At 32.6% G+C, this 24,326-nt stretch overlaps 1 protein-coding gene and 1 pseudogene across 1 annotated transcript; one reads left to right on the top strand and one right to left on the bottom strand.

Annotated features, from left to right (window-relative positions):
- On the bottom strand, positions 1-13,224 carry LOC148914811 (putative calcium-transporting ATPase 11, plasma membrane-type; annotated as a pseudogene).
- Positions 13,225-17,658: 4,434 nt separating this feature from the next.
- LOC148914810 (uncharacterized) lies at positions 17,659-18,602 on the top strand. The gene is made up of 2 exons (XM_089043308.1): positions 17,659-17,981; positions 18,245-18,602. Exons 1-2 carry the CDS (start codon positions 17,659-17,661, stop codon positions 18,600-18,602), a joined length of 681 nt encoding a protein of 226 aa, XP_088899434.1.
- Positions 18,603-24,326: the final 5,724 nt, after the last annotated feature.

Raw genomic sequence — 24,326 nt, 5'->3', positions numbered from 1 at the left:
CTAGAGGTCCTCAATGTGCTTCTCCAGACTTATCAGCTGCAGATTTACCAATGCATCTAGTTCTAACTTCGATAGTCCACTCGTTGGCTTCATGCGTAGCCTTGCGAATCGAAGCACTAAAGGAGGGTCGAGATGTTCATATCGATTGTGAAGGTTGATTAAATCTCTAGCCGGACCGGTGATCTCAAGAACAGTCGAGGAGCCATGTTCTCCTGTGCGTGAGTCCGGATATTTCATCGGTTGATCAATAATTTCTTTGTTCTCATCTAGATCCAGCTCCGTCGACTGCCAGATTTTAATTCTATCCAATGCCTCATCCACTGCTTTGGACTTGCCTTTGTTTGGAGTGGCTTCTAATTTTTCAATCCTCCGCAGCAGAGCATCCAGGTCCATAACTTCAAACTTTGCCAATTCTGGATCAGCAAAGGAGGCTATAGTTGTTGAGCTTGGGACAGAATGAAGGGGCATTTGCATAAACTAGCCCCAATTAGGTTCTGTCTCAAACTAAAATCAGGAAATGGGATTTTTAGGGCCTAGCAATACTTACAGCCACGATCATGGGCTTGAGAGGGCTTTAGTAGAAAATGACGATTTAATTTGCAACCTACGATTATCGATCACTGAATTTTTAGCAGTCCAAATTACTCAAATTTAAATGCTGAAAATTGTTTTAATTTCTTTTGTTTTCCTACCCTTTTTTTCTTGGTAACCAAACAATCAGTCCAGCAAAACCTCTATAAATGGCAGCGTGTTCATATTTTTTTAACGAAATGAAAACAAAAACGTAAAACTGCATAAGCTGAGAGAGAGAGAGAGATAACTGGATTTGACGCTTCTTGTCGGCCTCGGACCGATTATCGAGATCGGCGACGAAGCGAAACCTTATGCGAGGGTTCTTGAGCACAATCGCAACAAGCATGCTAATCGATCCAAGTAAAATGCAAAGTAACCATAGTTGCGACTTAGTGGAACAAGATACTAGCAAAAGCTCCCAAGAACTCTACTATGATAACTTGAAGGCCACTGTGCAAACCATGACGCCTAGGAATACCCGGTAAATCAAACATGCCCACGAATATGTTCATCTTCTCTATGTCATGGTTGTTTATCTCATTAAACACCTGATAAAAACAAAAGCAAACAAACATCATATGTATGCAGGATTCGAGTATTGATCTTTGGTGTGTTAAGATTTGAGAGACAGACGGACACATGCATAGCCAGAAGAAGTTCTGGTGTATTAAACTTAATCCTGTTGATGATGCAAGAGAAAACTAGGGCTGCTTTTAACCAGTAAAATGTACCTCGCAAAACACAAATGTATTGAATATCATAGTGTCTAGAACTTCATTGCATCTGAACCAGAAAGTCCAAGTAGTGTTTCCCATAGAAATTGAAAACTCCAAGGACAATCAGTTGATAGATACTCTGGCCACACTACTACAAAAAGTGAAAAAGACGACCAAAAAGACGGTAGAAGAAAAACCGTCGTTGTATTTAAAAAGACGATAACAAAAAACCGTCGTGGATAAGTGACTTAAACAACAAAAAACGGAGGTCTGTTGAATATTTTTTTATAACGACGCACACAAATAAAAAGCGTCGTCTTATTAAAAAGGTTTTCTTCAGAGTTAAAATCGACCAAAAACAACGACATAGATAAGACAAGCGTCGTCTTTTAAAAATCAAGTGTCCTTTTTTTGGTAAAGACATGGTTGTTTTGAAAGAACCGTCGTCTATTATATGTAAAGATGACGCTTTTTATACAAACCGTCGTCTATTATTTGTAAAGATGACGCTTTTTATAAAATCCGTCGTCTATTATATATAAAGATGACGCTTTTATAAAACGGTCGTCTATTATATGTAAAGATGACGCTTTTTATAAAAGCTGTCGTCTATTATATGTAAAGATGACGCTTTTTATAAAAAACCGTCGTCTATTATATATAATAGATTACGCATTTTATAAAAAAACCTAGTCTATTATATGTAAAGATGACGCTTTTTTAAAAAAGGTCATCTATTATATGTAAAGATGACGCTTTTTATAAAACCGTCGTCTGTTATGAAGTAAAGATGACGCTTTTTATAAAAACCATCGCCTATTATATGTAAAGATGACGCTTTTTATAAAAACCATCGTCTATTATATGTAAAGATGACACTTTTTATAAAAACTATAAATCTATTATATATAAAGATGATTTTTTTTTTTTTTTTAAAATGGTCGTCTATTATATATAAAATGACGCTTTTTATAAAAAATGGTAGTCTATTATATGTAAAAATGACGCTTTTTATAAATAAATAAAAAGGTCATCAATTATATGTAAAGATGATGGTTTGTTAAAATAACCGGTAAATCATGATTTTTCATTTATAACCGTTGAAATTTTTTGTCCCGTTACTTGATCTCTGAATGTTTATTTTTTCCGATTTTTGGTGTATATGATCTCGACGTATAAACAAACAAGTTTGACAGTTGGATCGTTGAAACTAGTTTCTTAGAATGCGTATGCCATCAAAACAATATATTCACTAACAATTAAGAGTTTATTTATACTTTCATTAAATATAACATAAGATTTTGTGGTATCCACTAGTGTAAATATTTTAAATTGAAGATCAAATTCAGTCATTGTATTCATATAGGGTCAAGGAGTGTAGTGGTAAAAACTCATCAAAATCGGAGTTAAAATAACCGTTAAATCATGATTTTTCATTGATAACCGTCGAAATTTTTTGTCTCGTTACTTGATCTCTGCATGTTTATTTTTTCCGATTTTTGGCGTATATGATCTCGAAGTATAAAAAAACAAGTTTGACGGTTGGATCATCATAACAAGTTTCTTAGAATGTGTATGCCATCAAATCAATATATTCACTAATAATTAAGAGTTTATTTATACTGTCGTTAAATATAATATAAGATTTTGTGGTATCCACTAGTGTAAATATTTTAAATTGAAGATCAAATTTAATCATTGTATTCATATAGGGTCAAGGAGTGTAGCGGTAAAAAATCATCATAATTGGAGTTAAAATAACCGTTAAATCATGATTTTTCATTTATAACCGTCGAAATTTTTTGTCCCGTTACTTGATCTCTGAATGTTTATTTTTTCCGATTTTTGGCGCATATGATCTCGAAGTATAAACAAACAAGTTTGACAGTTGGATCGTTGAAACTAGTTTCTTAAAATGCGTATGCCATCAAAAAACTATATTCACTAATAATTAAGAGTTTATTTATATTTTCGTTAAATATAACATAAGATTTTGTGGTTCACTAGTGTAAATATTTTAAATTGAAGATCAAATTCAGTCATTGTATTCATATAGGGTCAAGGAGTGTAGCGGTAAAAAAATCATCAAAATCGGAGTTAAAATAACCATGAAATCATTATTTTTCATTTATAACCGTCGAAATGTTTTGTCCTTTACTTAATCTCTGAATGTTTATTTTTTCCGATTTTTGGCGTATATGATCTCGAAGTATAAAAAAACAAGTTTGACGGTTGGATCATTGAAACTAGTTTCTTAGAATGCGTATGCCATCAAAATAATATATTCACTAACTATTAAGAGTTTATTTATACTTTCATTAAATATAATATAAGATTTTGTGGTATCCACTAGTGTAAATATTTTAAATTGAAGATCAAATTCAATCATTGTATTCATATAGGGTCAAGGAGTGTAGCGGTAAAAAATCATCAAAATCGGAGTTAAAATAACCGTTAAATCATCATTTTTCATTTATAACCGTCGAAATTTTTTGTCCTGTTACTTGATCTCTGAATGTTTATTTTTTCCGATTTTTGGCGTATATGATCTCGAAGTATAAACAAACAAGTTTGACGGTTGGATCGTTGAAACTAGTTTCTTAAAATGCGTATGCCATCAAAAAATATATTCACTAACAATTAAGAGTTTATTTATACTTTCATTAAATATAACATAAGATTTTGTGGTATCCACTAGTGTAAATATTTTAAATTGAAGATCAAATTCAGTCATTGTATTCATATAGGGTCAAGGAGTGTAGCGGTAAAAAATCATCATAATCGGAGTTAAAATAACCGTTAAATCATGATTTTTCATTTATAACCGTCGAATTTTTTTGTCCCGTTACTTGATCTCTGAATGTTTATTTTTTCCGATTTTTGGCGTATATGATCTCAAAGTATAAACAAACAAATTTGACGGTTGGATCATTATAACAAGTTTCTTAGAATGCGTGTGCCATCAAATCAATATATTCACTAATAATTAAGAGTTTATTTATACTTTATATAATATAAGATTTTGTGGTATCCACTAGTGCAAATATTTTAAATTGAAGATCAAATTCAATAATTGTATTCATATAGGGTCAAGGAGTGTAGCGGTAAAAAATCATCATAATCGGAGTTAAAATAACCGTTAAATCATGATTTTTCATTTATAACCGTCGAATTTTTTTGTCCCGTTACTTGATCTATGAATGTTTATTTTTTCCGATCTTTGGCGTATATGATCTCGAAGTATAAACAAACAAGTTTGACAGTTGGATCGTTGAAGCTAGTTTCCTAAAATGCGTATGCCATCAAAAAAATATATTCACTAACAATTAAGAGTTTATTTATACTTTCGTTAAATATAACATAAGATTTTGTGGTATCCACTAGTGTAAATATTTTAAATTGAAGATCAAATTCAGTCATTGTATTCATATAGGGTCAAGGAGTGTAGCGGTAAAAAATCATCAAAATCGGAGTTAAAATAGCCGTTAAATCATGATTTTTCATTTGTAACCGTCGTAATTTTTTGTCCTGTCACTTGATCTCTGAATGTTTATTTTTTTTTTTTTTGGCGTATATGATCTCAAAGTATAAACAAACAAGTTTGACGGTTGGATCATTGAAACTAGTTTCTTAGAATGCGTATGCCATCAAAACAATATATTCAATAACAATTAAGAGTTTATTTATACATTCGTTAAATATAACATAAGATTTTGTGGTATCCACTAGTGTAAATATTTTAAATTGAAGATCAAATTCAGTCATTGTATTCATATAGAGTCAAGGAGTGTAGTGGTAAAAAATCATCAAAATCGGAGTTAAAATAGCCGTTAAATCATGATTTTTCATTTGTAACCGTCGTAATTTTTTGTCCTGTCACTTAATCTCTGAATGTTTATTTTTTTTTTATTTTTGGCGTATATGATCTCAAAGTATAAACAAACAAGTTTGACGGTTGGATCATTGAAACTAGTTTCTTAGAATGCGTATGCCATCAAAACAATATATTCAATAACAATTAAGAGTTTATTTATACATTCGTTAAATATAACATAAGATTTTGTGGTATCCACTAGTGTAAATATTTTAAATTGAAGATCAAATTCAATCATTGTATTCATATATTGTCAAGGAGTGTAGCGGTAAAAAATCATCAAAATCGGAGTTAAAATATATGTTAAATCATGATTTTTCATTTATAACCGTCGAAATTTTTTGTCCCGTTACTTGATCTCTGAATGTTTATTTTTTCCGATTTTTGGTGTATATGATCTCGAAGTATAAACAAACAAGTTTGACGGTTGAATCGTTGAAACTAGTTTCTTAAAATGCGTATGCCATCAAAACAATATATTCACTAACAATTGAGAGTTTATTTATACTTTCGTTAGATATAACATAAGATTTTGTGGTATCCAGTAGTGTCGTCTGTTATATGTAAAGATGATGGTTTGTTTTAAAAAGGGTCTTCTATTATGAAATAAAGATGACGCTTTTTATAAAAAAAAGCGTCGTCTATTATGTAAAGATGACGCTTTTTATAAAAACCGTCGTCTATTATATGTAAAGATGACGATTTTTATACAACCGTCGTCTATTATATGTAAAAATGACGTTTTTTTTTATAAAACAACCGTCATCTATTATATGTAAAGATGACGCTGTTTATAAAAAATCGTTGTCTATTATATGAAAAGATGACGCTTTTTATAAAAACCATCGTCTATTATGTGTAAAGATGACAATTTGTTTTTATAAAAGCGTCGTCTTTAAAACACGCTAAAAATGGGCGCTTGTGAATTCGCGCCGACAAATTTTCAAATTTTACCTGTCTTTGAAAACCTTATCTCTCATTAACAAGCGTCGTCTTTTAAAACACGCTAAAAAAAGGCTACTTAAGTGAATTTGCGCTCGACAAATTTTCAGATTTTCCTCGTCTCTGCAAATCTTATCTCTCCCTCCTTGAAACCCTCCTGCACTCTCTAAAACACCCTCATGAAACTCTCTACAAAATCATCAAAAAATCGATATCAGTGAAGGAGTTGAGAGATTGAGGTCTTCGCAGATCTATAAGATGTAGAGGGATGTTCTGTATTTGAGAATCAAAGCTGGTTGAAAGGTTTGATTTGAAAGTCACCTAATCTCTTAATACCCTTCTATATCTTGCTAGTGAATTCTAGATTAGTCTCTTTGCGTTTCTGGTATGTTCTTTGTCTCCCTAATTTTAGATTTTGTCTTTTTTGATTTGTCTGGTTTGTTTACATATTTTTTTTATTTTATATTTCTAGTTTCTTTTTAGATTTTCTGATTTGGTTATCAGGAGATGAGGAGGAAGCCTACAAATTTATAACTTTTTCTTTTGCAGGTTTTCTATGTGAGTCGTATGTTTTTTTATTGTTGAAAATTTGCAGGTTCTCGATGGTATTTTTTATGCTCATTTTACAAGTTTTCTATGGAAATATGGACCAATGGTAAAATTTCTCTTCTACCTAATTTTTTATGTTTATAATCTTAGCTTCTTCTTTTTCTCTATTTGTCATTTTGATTTATTTACAGGGATGATGGAGGAGACTTCAGTTGTGCATCATTTGTATGTTTGGATGAGGAATGCTTGGATTAGGAGTACGTAGGTCTTGTTAGGAATTATGTTTGTTGTAGAATAAAGATTGGTTAACTATGTAATAACTATTGAATCTTCAAGTTTTATGAAAGAAACTATTTTTGAGTGTATATATTCATTAATAAAGCATTATGGTTGGTTTTCTAATTAAAATCGTTGTATAGCATCATAGGAAATAAAAAAACTAAAATGTAGCAGTTTGGAAACTTATTAGACGACAGTTTTTATAATAAATTATGGTCTTTACAGATAATTAACGACGATTTTTATAAAAAAAAGGTCGTCTATTATATGTAAAGATGACGCTTTTATAAAACCGTAGTCTATTATATGTAAAGATGACGCTTTTTATTAAAAAAAACCGTCATCTATTATATGTAAAGATGATGATTTTTATACAAACCGTCGTCTATTATATGTAAAGATGACGCTTTTATAAAACCGTCTTCTATTATATGTAAAGATGATGTTTTTTATAAAAAACCGTCGTTATATGTAAAGATGACGATTTTTATACAAACTGCCGTAAATCTGTTATATGTAAAGATGACGCTTTTATAAAAAAACCGTCGTCTATTATATGTAAAGATGATGCTCTTTATAAAAAACCGTCGTCTATTATATGTAAAGATGACGTTTTTATAAAAAACCGTCGTCTATTATATATAAAGATGACGCTTTTTATAAAACAACCGTCGTCTTTATAAACAATCCACGATGGTTTTCATAAAAAATCGTCCTCTTAACATACAATACACGACGGTTTTATTAAAAAATAGTCGTCTTTTTTCCTATAATTAATGATCTTCATCTCTAAACAACGACGATTTTCTTTAAAAACTGTCGTCATTACGCCGTCGTAGTTTGACACCCAAATAGATGTCGGTCGATTTCACGACGTTTTGAAAACCGAATGCACGACGGTGAATTCCCGTCGTCTTTTGCCTTTTTTTGTAGTAGTGCCAATGATATTTGTCCACATGGCCTCGGTTATGAATTTTGTAACCCCCAACAAAACAGGGGCCTTTTCATAAGTCCATCATTTGGAGGCTCTGTTGCCAGTGCCACTGCCCCAAGAGTGTCCATAATCATGTTGACCCAAAGCAATTGCACAGCCGTAAGGGGAGCAGATCCTGAAAGAGGTTAAATTTATCGTTATTTATTTGTCTTTCTAAACAAATATAATGGTGTAGCATGCAAGAAAAATCTGCCAGATCAACATACCTGAGACACATGCAGAAACAAAATTGATTATTAGAGCAACAACGTTAACTGTCAACTGGAACTGCACAAAGTTTTGAATGTTTACGTACACTGAACGTCCCCATCTGGCCACATTTACCATAGTCTTAAAATTGTCATCCAATATGGCGACATCAGCACTTTTCTTGGCAACCTGTATATACCATCCATGAATTGGCTATTCAGAACTAGGAACAACATCCAATTATCAAGCAGCGAAGAGGAGAAAACAAATCCTAAACGACACAAAATGGTAGTTAACCTTATGCACATTCAGATTGCAGGAAACAAAAAAGGGCCCCGTCGATAATTAGCTAAATATAATTGAGTAGAGGGACTTGTGATTTCCAGAAATCAGCAACTGAAATTTATTGGAAGGATACCATTCCAAGTATACTACTTGGACAAGGTAATGGTTCAAAAATGATTTAGAAAAGTCATAGAGCAGCTCGTTGAGGTACACGTTGTAGTTTGGAGTTACCTTTTCCTTTAGCAAGCAGTATTTGCTATAATTAGCAAGAGGACCAGAGGGAAATCACAGTAAATATCTCAAGTTGGCCTATTCACCAAGTCAAGGGGTGTTAAAAAGCAACATAAATTGACAAAAAGAACAAGACACCAATTTCTTTTTCTGGTAAATGTTATACAAGTTACAACAATCAAGTTGCATTCACCAGCTTCTTGGTAGGAGGGTACTGAAGAGGGCAGTTCGAAACTACAGCCTTAATTGTTTTTCCTTCTGGCTATGCACCAAGAATATATCCTTAACATAATTGTTTTACTCAGTAACATGACGCGCCATGTGTCATACCATCAAAGATTATGTGTCTTGTCAACGCATGCTACATGTGACATACATGAAATGAGTTCAAGTGAAATATGTGACAAATCATGTTAGTAGCTATGTCATGGAGTAAATCAATTTTGTTGGATGAAAACATTTGAAAGTTTCAGGGGAAAAAAAGCTGCAAAGTGATAGTAAGGAGAAGTTATGGGAACTGAAATTCCAAGGAGCAACATAGGATTAAATCATCAGTCTGAAAATGGGTGTCATAGAATGAGTTATTTGAGTAAGATGATGCTTGGTCATCAAGGTTGAGATACACAGAAGAAAAAGTAGCTGAGGCACAAACCTCTGTTCCTGCTATGCCCATAGCAAGTCCAATGTCTGCCTCGTGCAAAGCAGGAGCGTCGTTGGTCCCATCACCAGTCACTGCAACTACCTCACCAAATTCATCTCTCAGAGTTTTTACCAAGGTGTGCTTATCCAATGGTAAAGACCGAGCCATCACCTGTATCCACATGAACATTTCAATTTTTTGTGAACATCTTTAAATAGTTATGGTTGAGGGTGAAAATTTTCCAATGAAATTATTTAGTAACCTGAATCCTCGGTGTAATAGCTTTCTTCTGCTCAGGAGACATGTTACAAAACTCCTGTCTTTCTATGGCTAAACCATCCTCTGTGAGTGTGCCGCATTCTTTAGCTATGGCTTTAGCCGTATTTAAATTGTCACCAGTGACCATTCGTACAGTTATTCCAGCAGGTAAACAAGTTTGAACTGCATCCTTGACCCCAGGGCGCACAGGATCCTTGATACCGGCAACTGCTACCAATGTATAGCCATCATCTGGGATGTCATTTTCGATGGAAGAGTCATCTATATTTTTGAAAGCCAAGCAGAGCGTTCTCAAGGCTTCAGAAGCAAAAGAATTAATGACATCCGTGATATTCTTTACCTTTTCTAGGGAGAGAATAATAGATTCTCCATTAAAGTCAATAAATTTGTTACACATTCTCAGTACTATTTCTGATGCACCTTTGCAAAAGGCTTGTTTCCCACCATGAGGATGAGCTACAAGCACAGACATTTTCTTCCTCACAGAATTGAAAGGTTCAACCTTAAGAATATTAACCTCTCTGCGCACGGCATCAAAATCGCCACCCAAAAGTAAACCAAATTCTAATAATGCTGACTCTGTTGGTGTCCCCGAAATGGAGGTCTTTCCATCTTCCTTAATAACCTGAGAGCTTGTATTTTGGAATATAACCTGTCAAAGGATGCTTGATGCTCCAGATATTTCTGATCTCAATATTTCTCTACTCTCATTACCTCTTACATCCAAAAGATTTTCACATATCCATATCTTGTTAACTACCATGTGGTTTGTGGTTAATGTCCCTGTTTTATCTGTGCAGATGCAATTAGCAGAACCCATTGTCTCACATGCTGAGGGATGCCTTACGAGTGCCCTATCATTCATTAATTTTTTCATAGCAAAAGCAAGGCTCAGCGTCGCTGCCAATAGTAATCCTTCGGGAACTGCAACAACAATTATAGTTACTGCAATGACAAAGTAGTTCAATAGGATTACTGGATCGGTTGAAGACCAATCAGTGATCTCGTTGTTAAGTATTTTTTCCACCAAAAATCTTACTGCCAATACCAAAAATGTCAACACAGCAAAAGTCAGACCAATTTTGCCAATAATTCTAGCAACACCATTCAGCTTTACCTGCAGTGGGGTCTCATCTTCTTCTCCTTCACTCAGAGTTTCCATCAACTTTCCCCATTCAGTTCTCATACCAACTGTTGTCACCAGCATTATACCTGACCCATCCTGCACTTTAGTTCCTGAAAGAAGAAAAGGCTTCTCTTCATATACATTCACCGGCTCACTCTCACCTGACAAGCTTGACTCATCAATCAGCGAAGAGTATCCTGATATGAAAATCCCATCAGCTGGAACTTGGTCCCCATTGACAAATGGACAATATCTCCAACAACCAAGTCATAAATGGAAACTTTTTGTCTTTTTTTATCCCTAGTGACCTGAACAAAAATCTTTTTCTTCTCCCTGTCCAAATCCTTGAATTGCAATGACTGTCTGTAGTCACTAATGGCAGTAACCATAACCACTTAAACTATACTAATTAGAATTCCCACACCATCGTCCATGCCTTTTGGCCACCCCTCAGTGGCAATTCCAACTCCTATTGAAACCACAGCGCATACCAGAAGGATAATTAATGTCAAGTCTTGTAGGGCTTCCCATACAAACATAAAAAATGTTCCGGGAGGTTTCTCCGTATAGCGGTTTAAGCCATAAACATTTTGCCTGATTGGTATGTTACTATCCTTGACACCTTCATCTAGCGAGACAGAGACTTTCCTTAAAATCCCATGAATTCCACCATGCATTTTCAAGGCCTTAATATCACGGCCACGCGTGATAGATGCAAGTTCATCTGGGTGAATGCTGAAACCTCCGGTTCTGGCATCTTCAGACAGCTTGTATTCATCCTGTCCTGGCTTTTCATTGGATTGATCACCAGCACCAGCTTCGTAAGATCACATAAGAAAGAGAGAGAAGGAATGAATACATACTTGACCTATAAACTTAAAGATGATACCTTTAATAAACTGCAGTGCTGCTTTCTGAACGCAAAGAGCAACGTGAATCTTTTCCTGGTAAAACAAAGAAGAATGACAAAGTCAAAAAACAGATGACAATCATAGTCCCCCAGAACTATAGTAGCAGTAGAAGTTCACAATTCAAAGTCTTCAACTGAAAATAACAGAGTAACCACCGAGTATATTCAAACATATATAGCTTACAACCAAATTTGTGCATCTGCACGCATATATGCAGTTGTTTCTCCTGTACGGTCCTCAAATAAGATCTTGTCCTATTATCAGTTATCACATCAGATTTGAACTACTCTCAATGCATCTCAGTATTCAATATATACAAGGTATTAAAAGTTGTTGCAGGTCTGAAAACACAAACATTTACAAACTATTAACAAACAATTGATATAACTTGTTTGGGACTACTTCTCTAAAATAAATGAGACTAGCCTCTCTACACGTGCTTGCCTGCGAAAGACTTTTTTAAAAAAAAAAATTAATTTATTTTAGAATAAAAAAAGATAATGGGTAGTTGTGTTTTATAAAAATATGATCTATTATCTGATTTTTCATTTAATTTAATTTTTTAAAATATAAAAAGTGTGAATTTACCATATTATCCTCATTTACCTTATAATTTCAATTCTTAATGTTTGCATTAACTATTTTTTGGTATTTTGAATGTTTCGTCATTCTTTGGCTTTTGCTTTATAAATATAGATAAAACAGAAAGAAGCTTATCTTAATATTTTAAGACTCAAGTGGATGAAATATCATCTACATAAAATTTAAAGAGCCCACGATGCCCCCACTTGGGTGACCCACCCTCCCAATTTAAGGATCAAATTGGATAGGGACTCAACTAATAATCTCTATCAATACTCACCCACTATTGTCTAAAATATCGATAATATCGACAAAATATCGAGGATATTATCGTTTTTTCGAGTCACGGATATTTTGGAACGTATTCATAGACATATCGTATAAATATCGACGATAATATCGGAAAATATCGATGTCGATAATTTCGCTCACACTTCAACAATATTTTGTCAAAATATCACTATAATATCGAATATATCGAAAATATCGATGTAATGGAAAAAATGAAAAAAAAAAAACACACAAAGCACACACGCAAAGGGAATTCAAACCCTTGCCATTTCACTCCTCCAACGCCTTAATCACCATGTTGCTTATGTTTTTGCGATAATATGCTAAAATATGTATACTTTTATTGTTTTGTTTTGAACTATTTTTGCAAAAATTAGATTTTCACATGAGACTGTGAGTCTTTGACCTTTCCCTTTTGGGATGGAATCGAACGGCTCATAGAAAGAATCCGAGACCCAATCTTCAAATGATTTTGCTTATGGACAACGTCAACCAATCTCGAATCCATATGAGTGGCACGTTAACAATTACATGCAAAACTATTTTGAGGATTTATCATTTAGTGATTTCTCTTCACAATACACTTACTCTACACATAGAGATGATGAAGATAGTGAAAAATTTGAACCTCATAGCTTGTGAAAAGTCATGGCGTGTGGAAAAGTCATAGAGCAGAGGCTCAATCACTCCCAAAACACATCGAACAAGACCCCTCCCCTCTTGCCTCTTCTCTCTGTCTCTGCCTCTCTCCCTCTCTAAGCATGTATATATTTTTTTATGGTGTTTATTGAACATGTCTAAAATTTTTAGATATCTGATTTAAAACTACTTAAGCTTCCCACTCAAAATCCAACCCCTTTCTTGTTTAAAAGATATACAATTTTTTATAATGAATTTTCCATTTTTAAAATACCCTTGAAAATGGAAAGACTAAAATACCCTTAAAATGGATGGAAATTGGATGATGTTAAAGTCATATGACAAATCATGGATTTTGAAAAATTAAGGTGACATTTCTATTAAAATTTTCTTTAATGTGATAAATTGACACTGAGGTATAAGTTAATGTGACATTTCTACAAAAATTCCTTAGCATTATTAGGATGCATAATTCTCCAAATAAAACAAAGTTGCAACTCAGATGACAAATCATGGATTTTGAAAAATTAAGGTGACATTTGTATTAAATTTTTCTTTAAGGTGACAAATTGACATTGAGGTATAAGTTCATGTGACATTTCTACAAAAATTCTTAAAAATAAATAATGAGATTACAAGCCACTAATGCCTAATAACCAGAGCTCCAATCGCAACTGAAAGAACCAGAGATCCACCACATCAAAGCGAACCAAATTGAAAGTGAACCAGAGCTCCAATTTCAAATCGTGCGTACTTTAAACCTACAAGGGTGAAAACATCATTTATATTGTAAGTTTTAAAGTTGGGCCATGCATTAAAGAAGAAGGGTACCATTGTCTTTTTAGTTATTATTTTAAGCTAGGTCAATGAATTTGGGCCTCCTCTTTGGCCTAATCTAAAATAAAATTTGGTTCCTAGGTATTTAAACCCAAACAAAAATAATCTGTCTCAAATACTAATTAATAAGGATAGTTATGTCTAATACCTAATTTTTCTTAAAATTTAATCCAAAAGACTTTAAATTGACACATGATCTTTAAAATATAACCCAATTTCTTTATAATTAAAAAAGAAAAATAACCCTAATTGAACTAACATGAAACTTAATACCCCCAAATTGAGTTATTCTTTCGTTGAAGAGTGAGGCCAATCTTCATCTCTCTCTCTGTCTCAATAATTATTTTCAAATTTAAGTACTTCAATAGTAAATGGATATATGATGGATTGATGCTACGAAGGTTATATCCAAAGGGAAGACAAACCGATAGTGAATAAGCCATGCCTTGAGAATGAATTGGTTCTGTGAAATGTTGATTAAGTTCTTGGTTGTAGATTTATCAATTTTAAAAAAAAAATTATTTGACAATGCTATTGGCAACCTGGGAAGAGTTCTGTATTTGATACAATAGTTGTTTGCTTTCTGGTTGGTCTCTTTGTATTTTCCGGCCTTCGTGCCATTGGAATGAATCTGCTACTTTCGACGAAAAAAGAATCTATTTTCTTGTTTTGTTTCTACTCTTCTATATATTTGGATATAGAATCAGACCCTTACACATCCATTTGAAAAAAAAAAAAAAAAAAACAGAAAAGAAAATCGTGTAAGTTGTAACGAGGATGAAGAACTGATTTGGGGAAGAGAAGATTAGGCTTTACTTTTAATTTTTTTTATCTGGTGTTATTTTCATAGTTATTGGATGATATTTAAATGAGGTGGCATGTTTAAAATAAAAGACAAGCAGATTGAGAATCCAAGCAGAGGATTCAGATCCTTATATATATTAGGGTCATGCTAGGGAGACTAACTTTAGATACCAACTTGTGTATCATCTCTTTTATTTAGATACCAACTTTCATAATTACATCATAACATGTAAATTTACATAATTTATTTGATTCTTCCCTCCACGAGATCATGATTTGTTTTTCTGGTATTTCCAAGAAATACGAAAACCAAACTCGTAGTTCTTTATTAATGCATAATACTCGAGCAAGTTCCAGAGCAAGAATTAACATACTTCAACCTTCTCTCCAAATCTGACGATAAAAATATAAATAAATAAAAAAGAAGAAGAAAAAGAAACGTGAGTCCAATAATGTACACAAATAATCACACAAGAAGAGAGAGAGAGATTATGGAGATGAAGGGGTTATTATTTGGTTCAGGTAAATACACATATAATCAGCCAAGCTATTAATCAAGATGACGAGGTTGAAATTGGATAGAATGATGACCCGATAGTTAAGAGCTCAAGAATTAATGTGGAAGAAGAAATGCAAGGGCCCCTCGTACTAGTATTGATGAGGAAATGGGGGTTTCTCACATACACATTATCAAAGTGTCACAGAAGTTCAAATATAAGACCATTTGGTCTACAATTCAATGTCCTTATCTATTGGACTAGACCACGTCAATGCCCTTTGAATTTTGGTGATCCGTAAATCCTTTAAAGTATTATTGGCATATCTTATGAATTTAAAATTAAATAATTTTTTTTTTTTGGTACAGTCTTCATATATTTTAAAATTTTCCTTAATTTGTGGGGGTTGAGTTTTTCCTTAACTATGTGGGAAATTGTTGGAATTTTTTGGGTATTCAAAATACAAAATTAATTTCAATACTTATTTTATGTTGAATTTAATTTTCCAGATTTTGAGTGGCTTGATTACCTCTTTAAAACTGAAGTTATGTTGTACATCGATTATAAAATTTTTTGATATCTCCTTTATCCAGATTTATCCTATCTTGTTTTAATTAGCTCCCAAATGTTTACGTTATTTTCTTTTACTTACCTATTAATTTGTTTTTCTTCAGTTTCATTGTACCTTAATAGCTTTCCAATTTGTGTTATAAAAATTAGTTTTCTTCTTTCTGTAAAGCCAAATACAAAAACCTTTATATTATAAATAACATATAAACAAATTGGAAAGCTATTAAGGTACAATGAAACTGTAAAAAACTATAATTTTTATAAAAATCTAAAGCCTTTGTCGCCTCCCTACGTGCAGGTACCAATGGTCTACAAGACTCTAAGATACGACTCTTTGTACACAAACTCAAGATCCACTTTGAGCACGTTCATAGACGGATATAGGTATCCAAGTCACATAAAGTAGAGAAAGTATATAAAAAGTAGAATATGAGAGAATCAGATTATGGTGATGATTGTGGTATGTGATATTATGAAGGTGTATTGTTGTTGTTCAAATGTGAAGGAGGAGTGGCCTTTTATAGGCATCCAATAACATGTAACCTTCACCACATTAAACTATAAAATTAAGGCATTTAATATATAAATAATACCTGAAAATTAAATATGTATAACACCCACAATAAATAAAATAAAACAGCCAAAATAATTAAATAAATAAAATAGTTGCATTTTTAAAACCTTTTTAAAATTCCATAATAAAAACTCCCATAATAAATAAATAAAATTAAACGTTTTATTTTTTTATTAATGTTTTGACTTTTTTTTTTATATTTATTACAGGAGTTACAAATTGTTTAATTTTTAGTTTTTATTTTCTATTTATTGCCTTAATTTTTTTGGTTAAACGTGTTTGGAGGTTACAAATGTTTGATGCCTATAAAAGGTCACTCCTCCTTCACATTTGAACACACCACAATCAGATTTCTCTATTCTCATACTTTCATATATTCCATACTTTCCATATTATTATTTTGAGCAACGGTTCTGTGGCTTGAAGATTTCTATCCGACTGTAAACGTGCTCATAGCGGACCTTGAGCTTGTGTATTGGGGTCGTATCTTGGAGTCTTGTAGACCATTATTACCTGCACATAGGGAGGCTACAAAAGCTTTAGGACAGCGTCTTTGACTTGCTTTCACTATACCAGGCTTGTTTTCTTACTCTTAACTTATTTTATTTATTTGTTTGTTTCTTTATTTTTACTTTACTGTTAAAGCTTTGTTTTTTATATTATTTATATCTAAAGGTTTGAATAAGAATTTTGATAAATAAAAAATAAAAAAAACTAAAATTTCATTAACAATCTAAACCTCCTAGGGTTACAAAAATTACCATAACTCAAGTGGAGGAAGTGTAACCCTAGCAAATGACACTGTCACACAAGTACGTGGAATAGGAGAAGTGGAATTGAAGATGACATCTAGGAAAGCTTAAACTCTCATGGATGTGTGACATGTTTCTGATGTGAGTAGAAACCTTATCAGTGGATCGTCCTTAGTAAAACAAGGATACAAAATTGTAATTGACTCAAATATGATTGTTATTACTATAAACAATGTCTTTATTAGAAAAGGATATGTTTGTGATGGATTGTTCAAAATAAATGCAGTTTTTGAAGAAAATAAAATCTCTCCTCAAGATTTCAATGTTGAATCTTGTAATGTATGGCATGGAAGGTTAGGACATGTAAGTTTGAGCAAAATCAAAAGGTTAATAGATCTTGAGCTAATCCCTAAGTCTAACGTAGACCTTAAGCACAAATGTGAAGTGTGTGTTCAAGCCAAACAAACTAGGAATTCTTTCAAACATGTAGAGAGAAACACCCAAAAGAGCTCATACATAGTGACATGTGTGATTCAAATAGGTCTCCTACTAGAGGTGGAAACAAGTACTTTGTGACATTTATTAATGACTTCTCTAGGTATTGCCATACTTATCTTATTAAGACAAAAGATGAAGTGTTTGATAAACTCAAGGTTTATAAAAGTGAAGCTGAAAATCAATTGGAGAAAAAGATTAAGAGATTTAGATATGATAGAGGTGGAGAGTATACCTCAAATGAGCTTGGAGTGTTTTGTGAAGAACATGGAATTATACAAAAGTTACTCCAGCATATTCACCACAATCTAATGGAGTGGCTGAAAGGGAAAATAGAACTCTTATGGATATGGTAAATTATATGCTTCTTAGTAGTGGGCTACCTGAGAACTTGTGGGGGGAAGCAATGCTAACTGGTTGTTTCATACTTAATAGGATAACAATGAAGGACAATGAGAAAACTCCTTATGAGTTATGGAAAGAAAGATCACCTAACCTTAGAATCCTAAAAGTGTAGGGGTGTTTAGCTAGGGTACTCATACCCGATCCTAAGAGAAAGAAAATAGGTCCCAAGACTATAGACGCAGTTTTCCTCGGTTATGCCAAAAATAACAGTGCCAATCAGTTTTTGGTGATTAACAATGAAGTAAAGGAGGTTGCAAACAACACAGTTATGGAAGCTAGAGATGCTACATTCCTTGAAGATATTTTCCCACACAAGACAAGAATTTCTAAGGAAGTAAAAACAAGTGAGAAGCCTTCTAGCTCAATTATGATTGAAAATTTAGAATCTCAAGAACTCAGAAGAAGCAAAAGAGCAAGAGTTGAGAAGAATTTTGGAGATGTTTTCTATACCTTTCTAGTGGAAGGAGATCTCACAAGTTACAAGGAAGCTGTTATGTCTGTGAATGTACCATTCTGGAAAAAGGCTATAAATGATGAGTTCCAATCTATAATCCAAAATAATACATGAATGTTAACAGATTTACCTGCTGGAAATAAAGTGATAGGGTGCAAGTGGGTGTTTAGGAAAAAGTTGAAACTAGATAGAAGTATTGATAAGTACAAAGAAAGATTGGTAGCTAAGGATTTTACACAAAAGAAATGGATAGATTGCTTTGATACTTACTCACCTATTTCTAGGATTACCACCAGAAGGACTCTAATAGCTTTAGCATCTGTGCATAATTTAGTGATTCATCAAATGGATGTAAAGACGGCATTTTTGAATGGAGACTTAGATGCAGAGATCTATATGGAGCAACTTGAAGGATTCATAGTTAAGGCCCAAGAATACAAAGTGTGTAAGTTGGTTAAATCTTTATATGGCCTAAAGCAAGCTCCTAAGCAATTGCATGAGAAATTTGACAAGGTGATTCTAGATTATGATCTTAAGTTTAATGGTCATGACAAATGCATTTATTATAAAGAGAATAATGGAGAACATGTAATCTTGTGCCCATATGTTGATGACATTTTGATCTTTGGGATGAATTTAGAGATTGTGAATGATGTAAAGTCATATTTATCAAGGAAGTTTGACATGAAAGATGTGGGAGAAGCACATATAATCTTAGGAATGAAAATTGAGAATACAACACAAGGAATTTCTCTAAATCAATCTAGTACTATTAAGAAGATGTTGAAGAAGTTCAATTACTTTGAGTGTAAGCCCACACCAACACCTTATGATCCCAATGTTCATTTAAAGAAAAATCAAGGTGAACCATTTTCTCAGCTAAAGTACTCCCAGATAATAGGTTCTTTGTTGTACATTGCAAATAAGACTAGGCTAGACATTGCTTATGTGGTTGGAAGATTAAGTAGGTATACACATAACCCAAGCAAGAAACATTGGAATGCTTTGGAAAGAGTTGTCAAGTACCTAAGAGGAACAATAGATTTTTCACTGTGCTATAAAGGATTTTCAAATGTAGTAGAGGGATGTAGTGATGCAAATTGGATAACAGACAAATGGCTCCGAATGGGCTTTCAAACTCAACCTCAACCTTAAAATTAAATTCCCTTCAATTTATTTATATTTAGATATTTACTTAACATATCATTTTTCTTGCCAAATTATGAAGAAATTGTTAGTAGTTTATATTTGTGTTCAGGCAGAATGGGAATATACACCTCTAGATGACCGAAGAACCGAAAGAGATGCTAGTATAATATTGGGTCTCCCTCTCCAGCGAGATCAGAAAAGGTTGTATTAAAGTTTATATAGATCCCGAGCCTCTATATTTATACACAATTCATTTATTGACATTTCACAACATCTAGGCTATTCTTATAATCTAACGACTTAAGATTTGACACATCATTTTAAAACTTTTGACATCTATCCCTATTAAGTTTTAATAAAAATATAAAATATAAAAAATAAAAACCTAGTAGCCATCCAAAAAATTTACAAAATACACACACACAAAATCACATATTATACACGTATTTTTTATATATTATTGAATAAAAATAATATACATTATAAATTTTAAATAAATTAAATTAATTATATAGTGGCCAAACTTTTCATTTGTACTTTTCAAATAATACATGTACTTTTTTTTTTGGTACTTTTTTCTGTTCTCTATTTTACTAATTATGAGTTGCAGTTTTGTGAGATTAATTGCTCAAATATAAGCCATGATGCCTGGTTTCATGAGAACGAGGAGAGACTTGGGATGATCGATAAGAATGTTTCGAACAAGAAAAGAGAAGATTTTTTTTATTTGTCATCCAGATATAGGACAATGCACGTACTTTTTTTTCTTCTTTATTCTAACTAAAACCCAAAATTTGAGTTGAACACCAAATTGTCCATAAATATTGAATTACTTATTACAATATGATGTTAGGATAAATACTATACAAATTTATAAATAAATCCAATCCTAGACATGTATTTATAAAAAAAAAACCCAAGCACTATTTAAACATAGAAACACACCTAAAATTAACCCCAAAGTCAACTTTTTGGGTGTGTTTATAAATGGGTTTTGAGTGTGTGTAATGATGGGTTTGGGTGTGTTTATATATTAAAATAGTGTTTGGGTTTTTTTATAATTTCAACCCCCATTTTGGGTGTTTTAGTGAAACTCCCTAAATACTATCGTACATGACAATATTTTTAAATTTAGGTTTTTCTTGGAAGTTGAAATCCAAAATCTTCTTGGCACTCTCCTAATCCTCAATCTTCTTTAACCCTAACATTCTTAACTCTCCTTCTGTCTCTGCAAACCATGAGTTCTAGAACCAATTCTGCACATTGGATTGAAAGCTCTGAGAGTTCTAATGGGGTTTGTTTTTATAACTAAAATTCATCATCAATGAGCATGTAATAACAATCACAAATCAAATTCAAACAATTTTTAATGTTTTCATTTGATAAAGTTAAATATTAGTATGCTCGGTGAAAAAAAAAAAAAGAGTTCAAGAGAAAGAAGAAGAATTCAACCAAAAAAAATAAGAGAAAGAAGAAAGCATGAAATCTTTCCCCTTGTTGTAAATGCATGAGTTGGTGGATGACCACCATACCTCTTAATATTCCACCATTGAATTTTATGTAACATATGCACTAAGTATTTGTAATTAGTGCTTGTAACCTGTAGGTATATTGTAAATGATGGTATTGAATCTCCTATCTTGTAAGCCTATAAATAGGTGATTCTACAAAAGATTAAGAGAAGAATAAATATGGTAAAACTTTATCTTTAGCATATCACTTCTCTCTACATTTTCTCCCTCTAGTTTTATAACACGTTATCAGCACGACATTGCTCTTGATATGTTTTCTTTCTTTGAATTTTCTTTCTTTTCATATGAGCTAAAGTCATCACATGATATAGAGTTTCTTTGTACTCACCATCAGACTTCATCATGCTCGTTTAAGGAAAAAAATCCTTATTCTTGTTACACATAAATATAATGCCGTGTTTTTTTTATTTGTTTGTTTATTTAATTTTAAGTATGATCTTAATTATTATGATGAGTTTGTATTATACAAAATATCAGGCTCGAAGTTCCTCAATCCTCATCATATAACTAGATTAGGACCTAGAGTTCTTTTGATTGAATCAGAACTTGAAGTTTTTTTATTCCAAATAATTGAGGGCGTGAAGTTCCTCGAATTTAAAGAGCACATAAGGACATGAAAATCCTTGATTTTGTATTAATCAAAATCAGAATTCCATAAGGCCTGCATATGTTAAGAACCCGAACCAGAAGTTTCGAGTTCATATACATCGATTTGAGTATGACGTTCAAAGAACAACTATTAATTCAATTTATTTAGATCTACGTATTTGAACTTGAAGTTTCGAATATATGTTGATATGAACCTGAAGTTCATAGTTTTTCATGGATCTTAATACTCTATATCTTAATATTATATATGAACCTGAAGTTTATTACTTATTTGCGCCTATATGAACCTAAATTGGTTGGAAATCTAATTCTTAAACTTGTAGTTTTATCTACATATTGAATCCACATTAATATTGGATTGTCTTGGAATTTCATAGTCTTTAATTTATTTATTTTATTTCTCGTTTATACCACTTTACTCATTTTATTTTATTTTATTTTATTTATGTTGGGTTATTAGTTAATTTCGTTTTACAATGGTAATGTTTTGTATTACCGCCCCAATATTGACAGCCATAGGCGTCTATTGGAGAAATTTCCTACTTTCTTTTGTGGGTAGAAAGTTTATGATGTCATGAACCAGAAGTTCATGAAGCCCCAATATTACACAACTATTAAAGTAGTTGAAGATTATGATGTCATGAACCAGAAGTTCATTGACTGAATAACTTTTATGTTGTGGCATGACTGTCTTGACAATCCATGTTCCTCAATGATACATAATATCTTTATAAATTTGTAAGGACATCGTTTAAAGACTTGAAATATTGTCTTTTTCAACAAATATCATTACAAAGAATGCTCACAAATAAAAGCTGTCGTAAGATCATCTCAATCAAAAATTGACTTTAAGCCCTAATTTAAGGGGATATTTGTGAGCATATACAACATTTAATTATGAATCACTTCACCAGTTTTACTGAATGTGCCTACTAAAATGGTCCCATATTTGATAATGATAGTGAGTTTATTTTCCTACATTTTGAGACAATTTTCCCGCCGTTAGGGAGAGAAATGACAGTTCCTGAAGAACGTCGTAAAATAGTGTTGAATTGGTCCGCTTTTGTCTCATCAAGATAATGCATATATAAAGTTATGAATATGCAAGCATGGATTGATATTCATATATCACAATCCATTAACATGACAATAAGTGACTGTGAGCATGACAAAATATAGGTTCTAAAAACTTAACTCCCTAGAAGTGGAGATTATTTGAAAAATTCAAGCCCTATAAAAAATAACACTCTATATGAGGTTATGATCCACATATTCTAATTAATTCATCGTAAAAGAAATGTTTGTCCCATAAGTAACAACATCAGCCCCTGAAGAGGCATTGGTACGCCAAGGCAATGAGATGCTTATAAATTATACATGCGCATGCACATGAGAGTTGTGGGATCATGAATTGATGATACATTTGGTTTATTAGCAGCTACTACAATCACCAAGGGCTATGATTATATTAAATCTCGCCTTATGAATGTCGACAAGTTAAGTGATTGGCCAAAATGGAAATAGGCAATTCCATTTATCACTAAATATGAAGTGTGAGATATTGAACCTATAACTCAAACACCAAATTACAAATGTTAAGTATGAAGGTTATGAATGGTGCTTGTGAAGTGAAATAAGATCACTAATATTACATAAGGTTTCCTAGTAGAGACATGGTTTTAGTCTCCCATCTCATCATAGATGCATCCACATTTCTATAAGTACAATTGTTATTTTAACGCGAAACTTCTAGTATGTGTTAAATGCATATTTATTAAGACTGTATAGTACATGAAGATCCTCAAAACTCATGAAATATTTAAGATATATCAGATGAAGCGACCCCTTGAAGGATATAAAGTACCACAATATTCTTAATTAAGAGTTAACACTAAGAGTTTGAGTATTTTGAATGCAAATTTGATATTGTTGTAATATATTCTAACTAATTAAATTAGTCGTTGATGCTCCTAAAGAGTTTAATCATTTGAAAAGTGAAAAGCAGGTCGAATAGTGTGATAGACGATCATGTATGAAGACAATGTTGCTTGTATTGCTCAAATCAGAGAATGGTTCATCTAGGGTGACATAGTTTTAGAAAAAAGCCAAGAGATTGGTGTTAAACAAATTCGTTCACAAGATAATTTGGCGAACCTTTTTTCCAAAGCTTTTTCTGAAGCCTAAATTCCAGAAGTTAATGAAAATCAAGGGGAGATATTAATCAGAGGGAGATATCAATCATGGGGAGCATCCAATTCTACTACATACAAGACATATGCGCATTGTACTCTTTTTCCCTTCGACTAGGTTTTTGTCCCATTGAGTTTTTCCTAGCAAGGTTTTAACGAGGCAACATAAGCGCATGCAACACCATATCAATGATCCAGAAGAAAGTTTCACTCTTTTTACCTTCGCTTTGGTTTTGTCCCACTGGGTTTTCCAAGCAAGGTTTTTAATGAGGGAACTATGTCATTGTATGGTGGACATCCAAGGGGGAGTGTTGTAAATGCATGAGTTGGTGGATGACCACCATAATAAACATGGTGAA

This window comes from Prunus mume, linkage group LG8 (assembly GCF_029339155.1).
Source record: "Prunus mume cultivar Tortuosa linkage group LG8, ASM2933915v1, whole genome shotgun sequence".
In the NCBI taxonomy this organism is placed as follows: Eukaryota; Viridiplantae; Streptophyta; class Magnoliopsida; order Rosales; family Rosaceae; genus Prunus; species Prunus mume.
This window is presented reverse-complemented; position numbering and strand designations above follow the sequence as displayed.

What these genes read in the sequence shown, in the direction of transcription:
- LOC148914810 (XM_089043308.1), top strand. Translation starts at nt 17,659, where the DNA reads ATGTGTGATTCAAATAGGTCTCCTACTAGAGGTGGAAACAAGTACTTT. An exon ending in ATAGAACTCTTATGGATATG is followed by an intron (nt 17,982 to 18,244) that starts GTAAATTATATG and finishes CAAAAATAACAG; the next exon opens with TGCCAATCAGTTTTTGGTGA.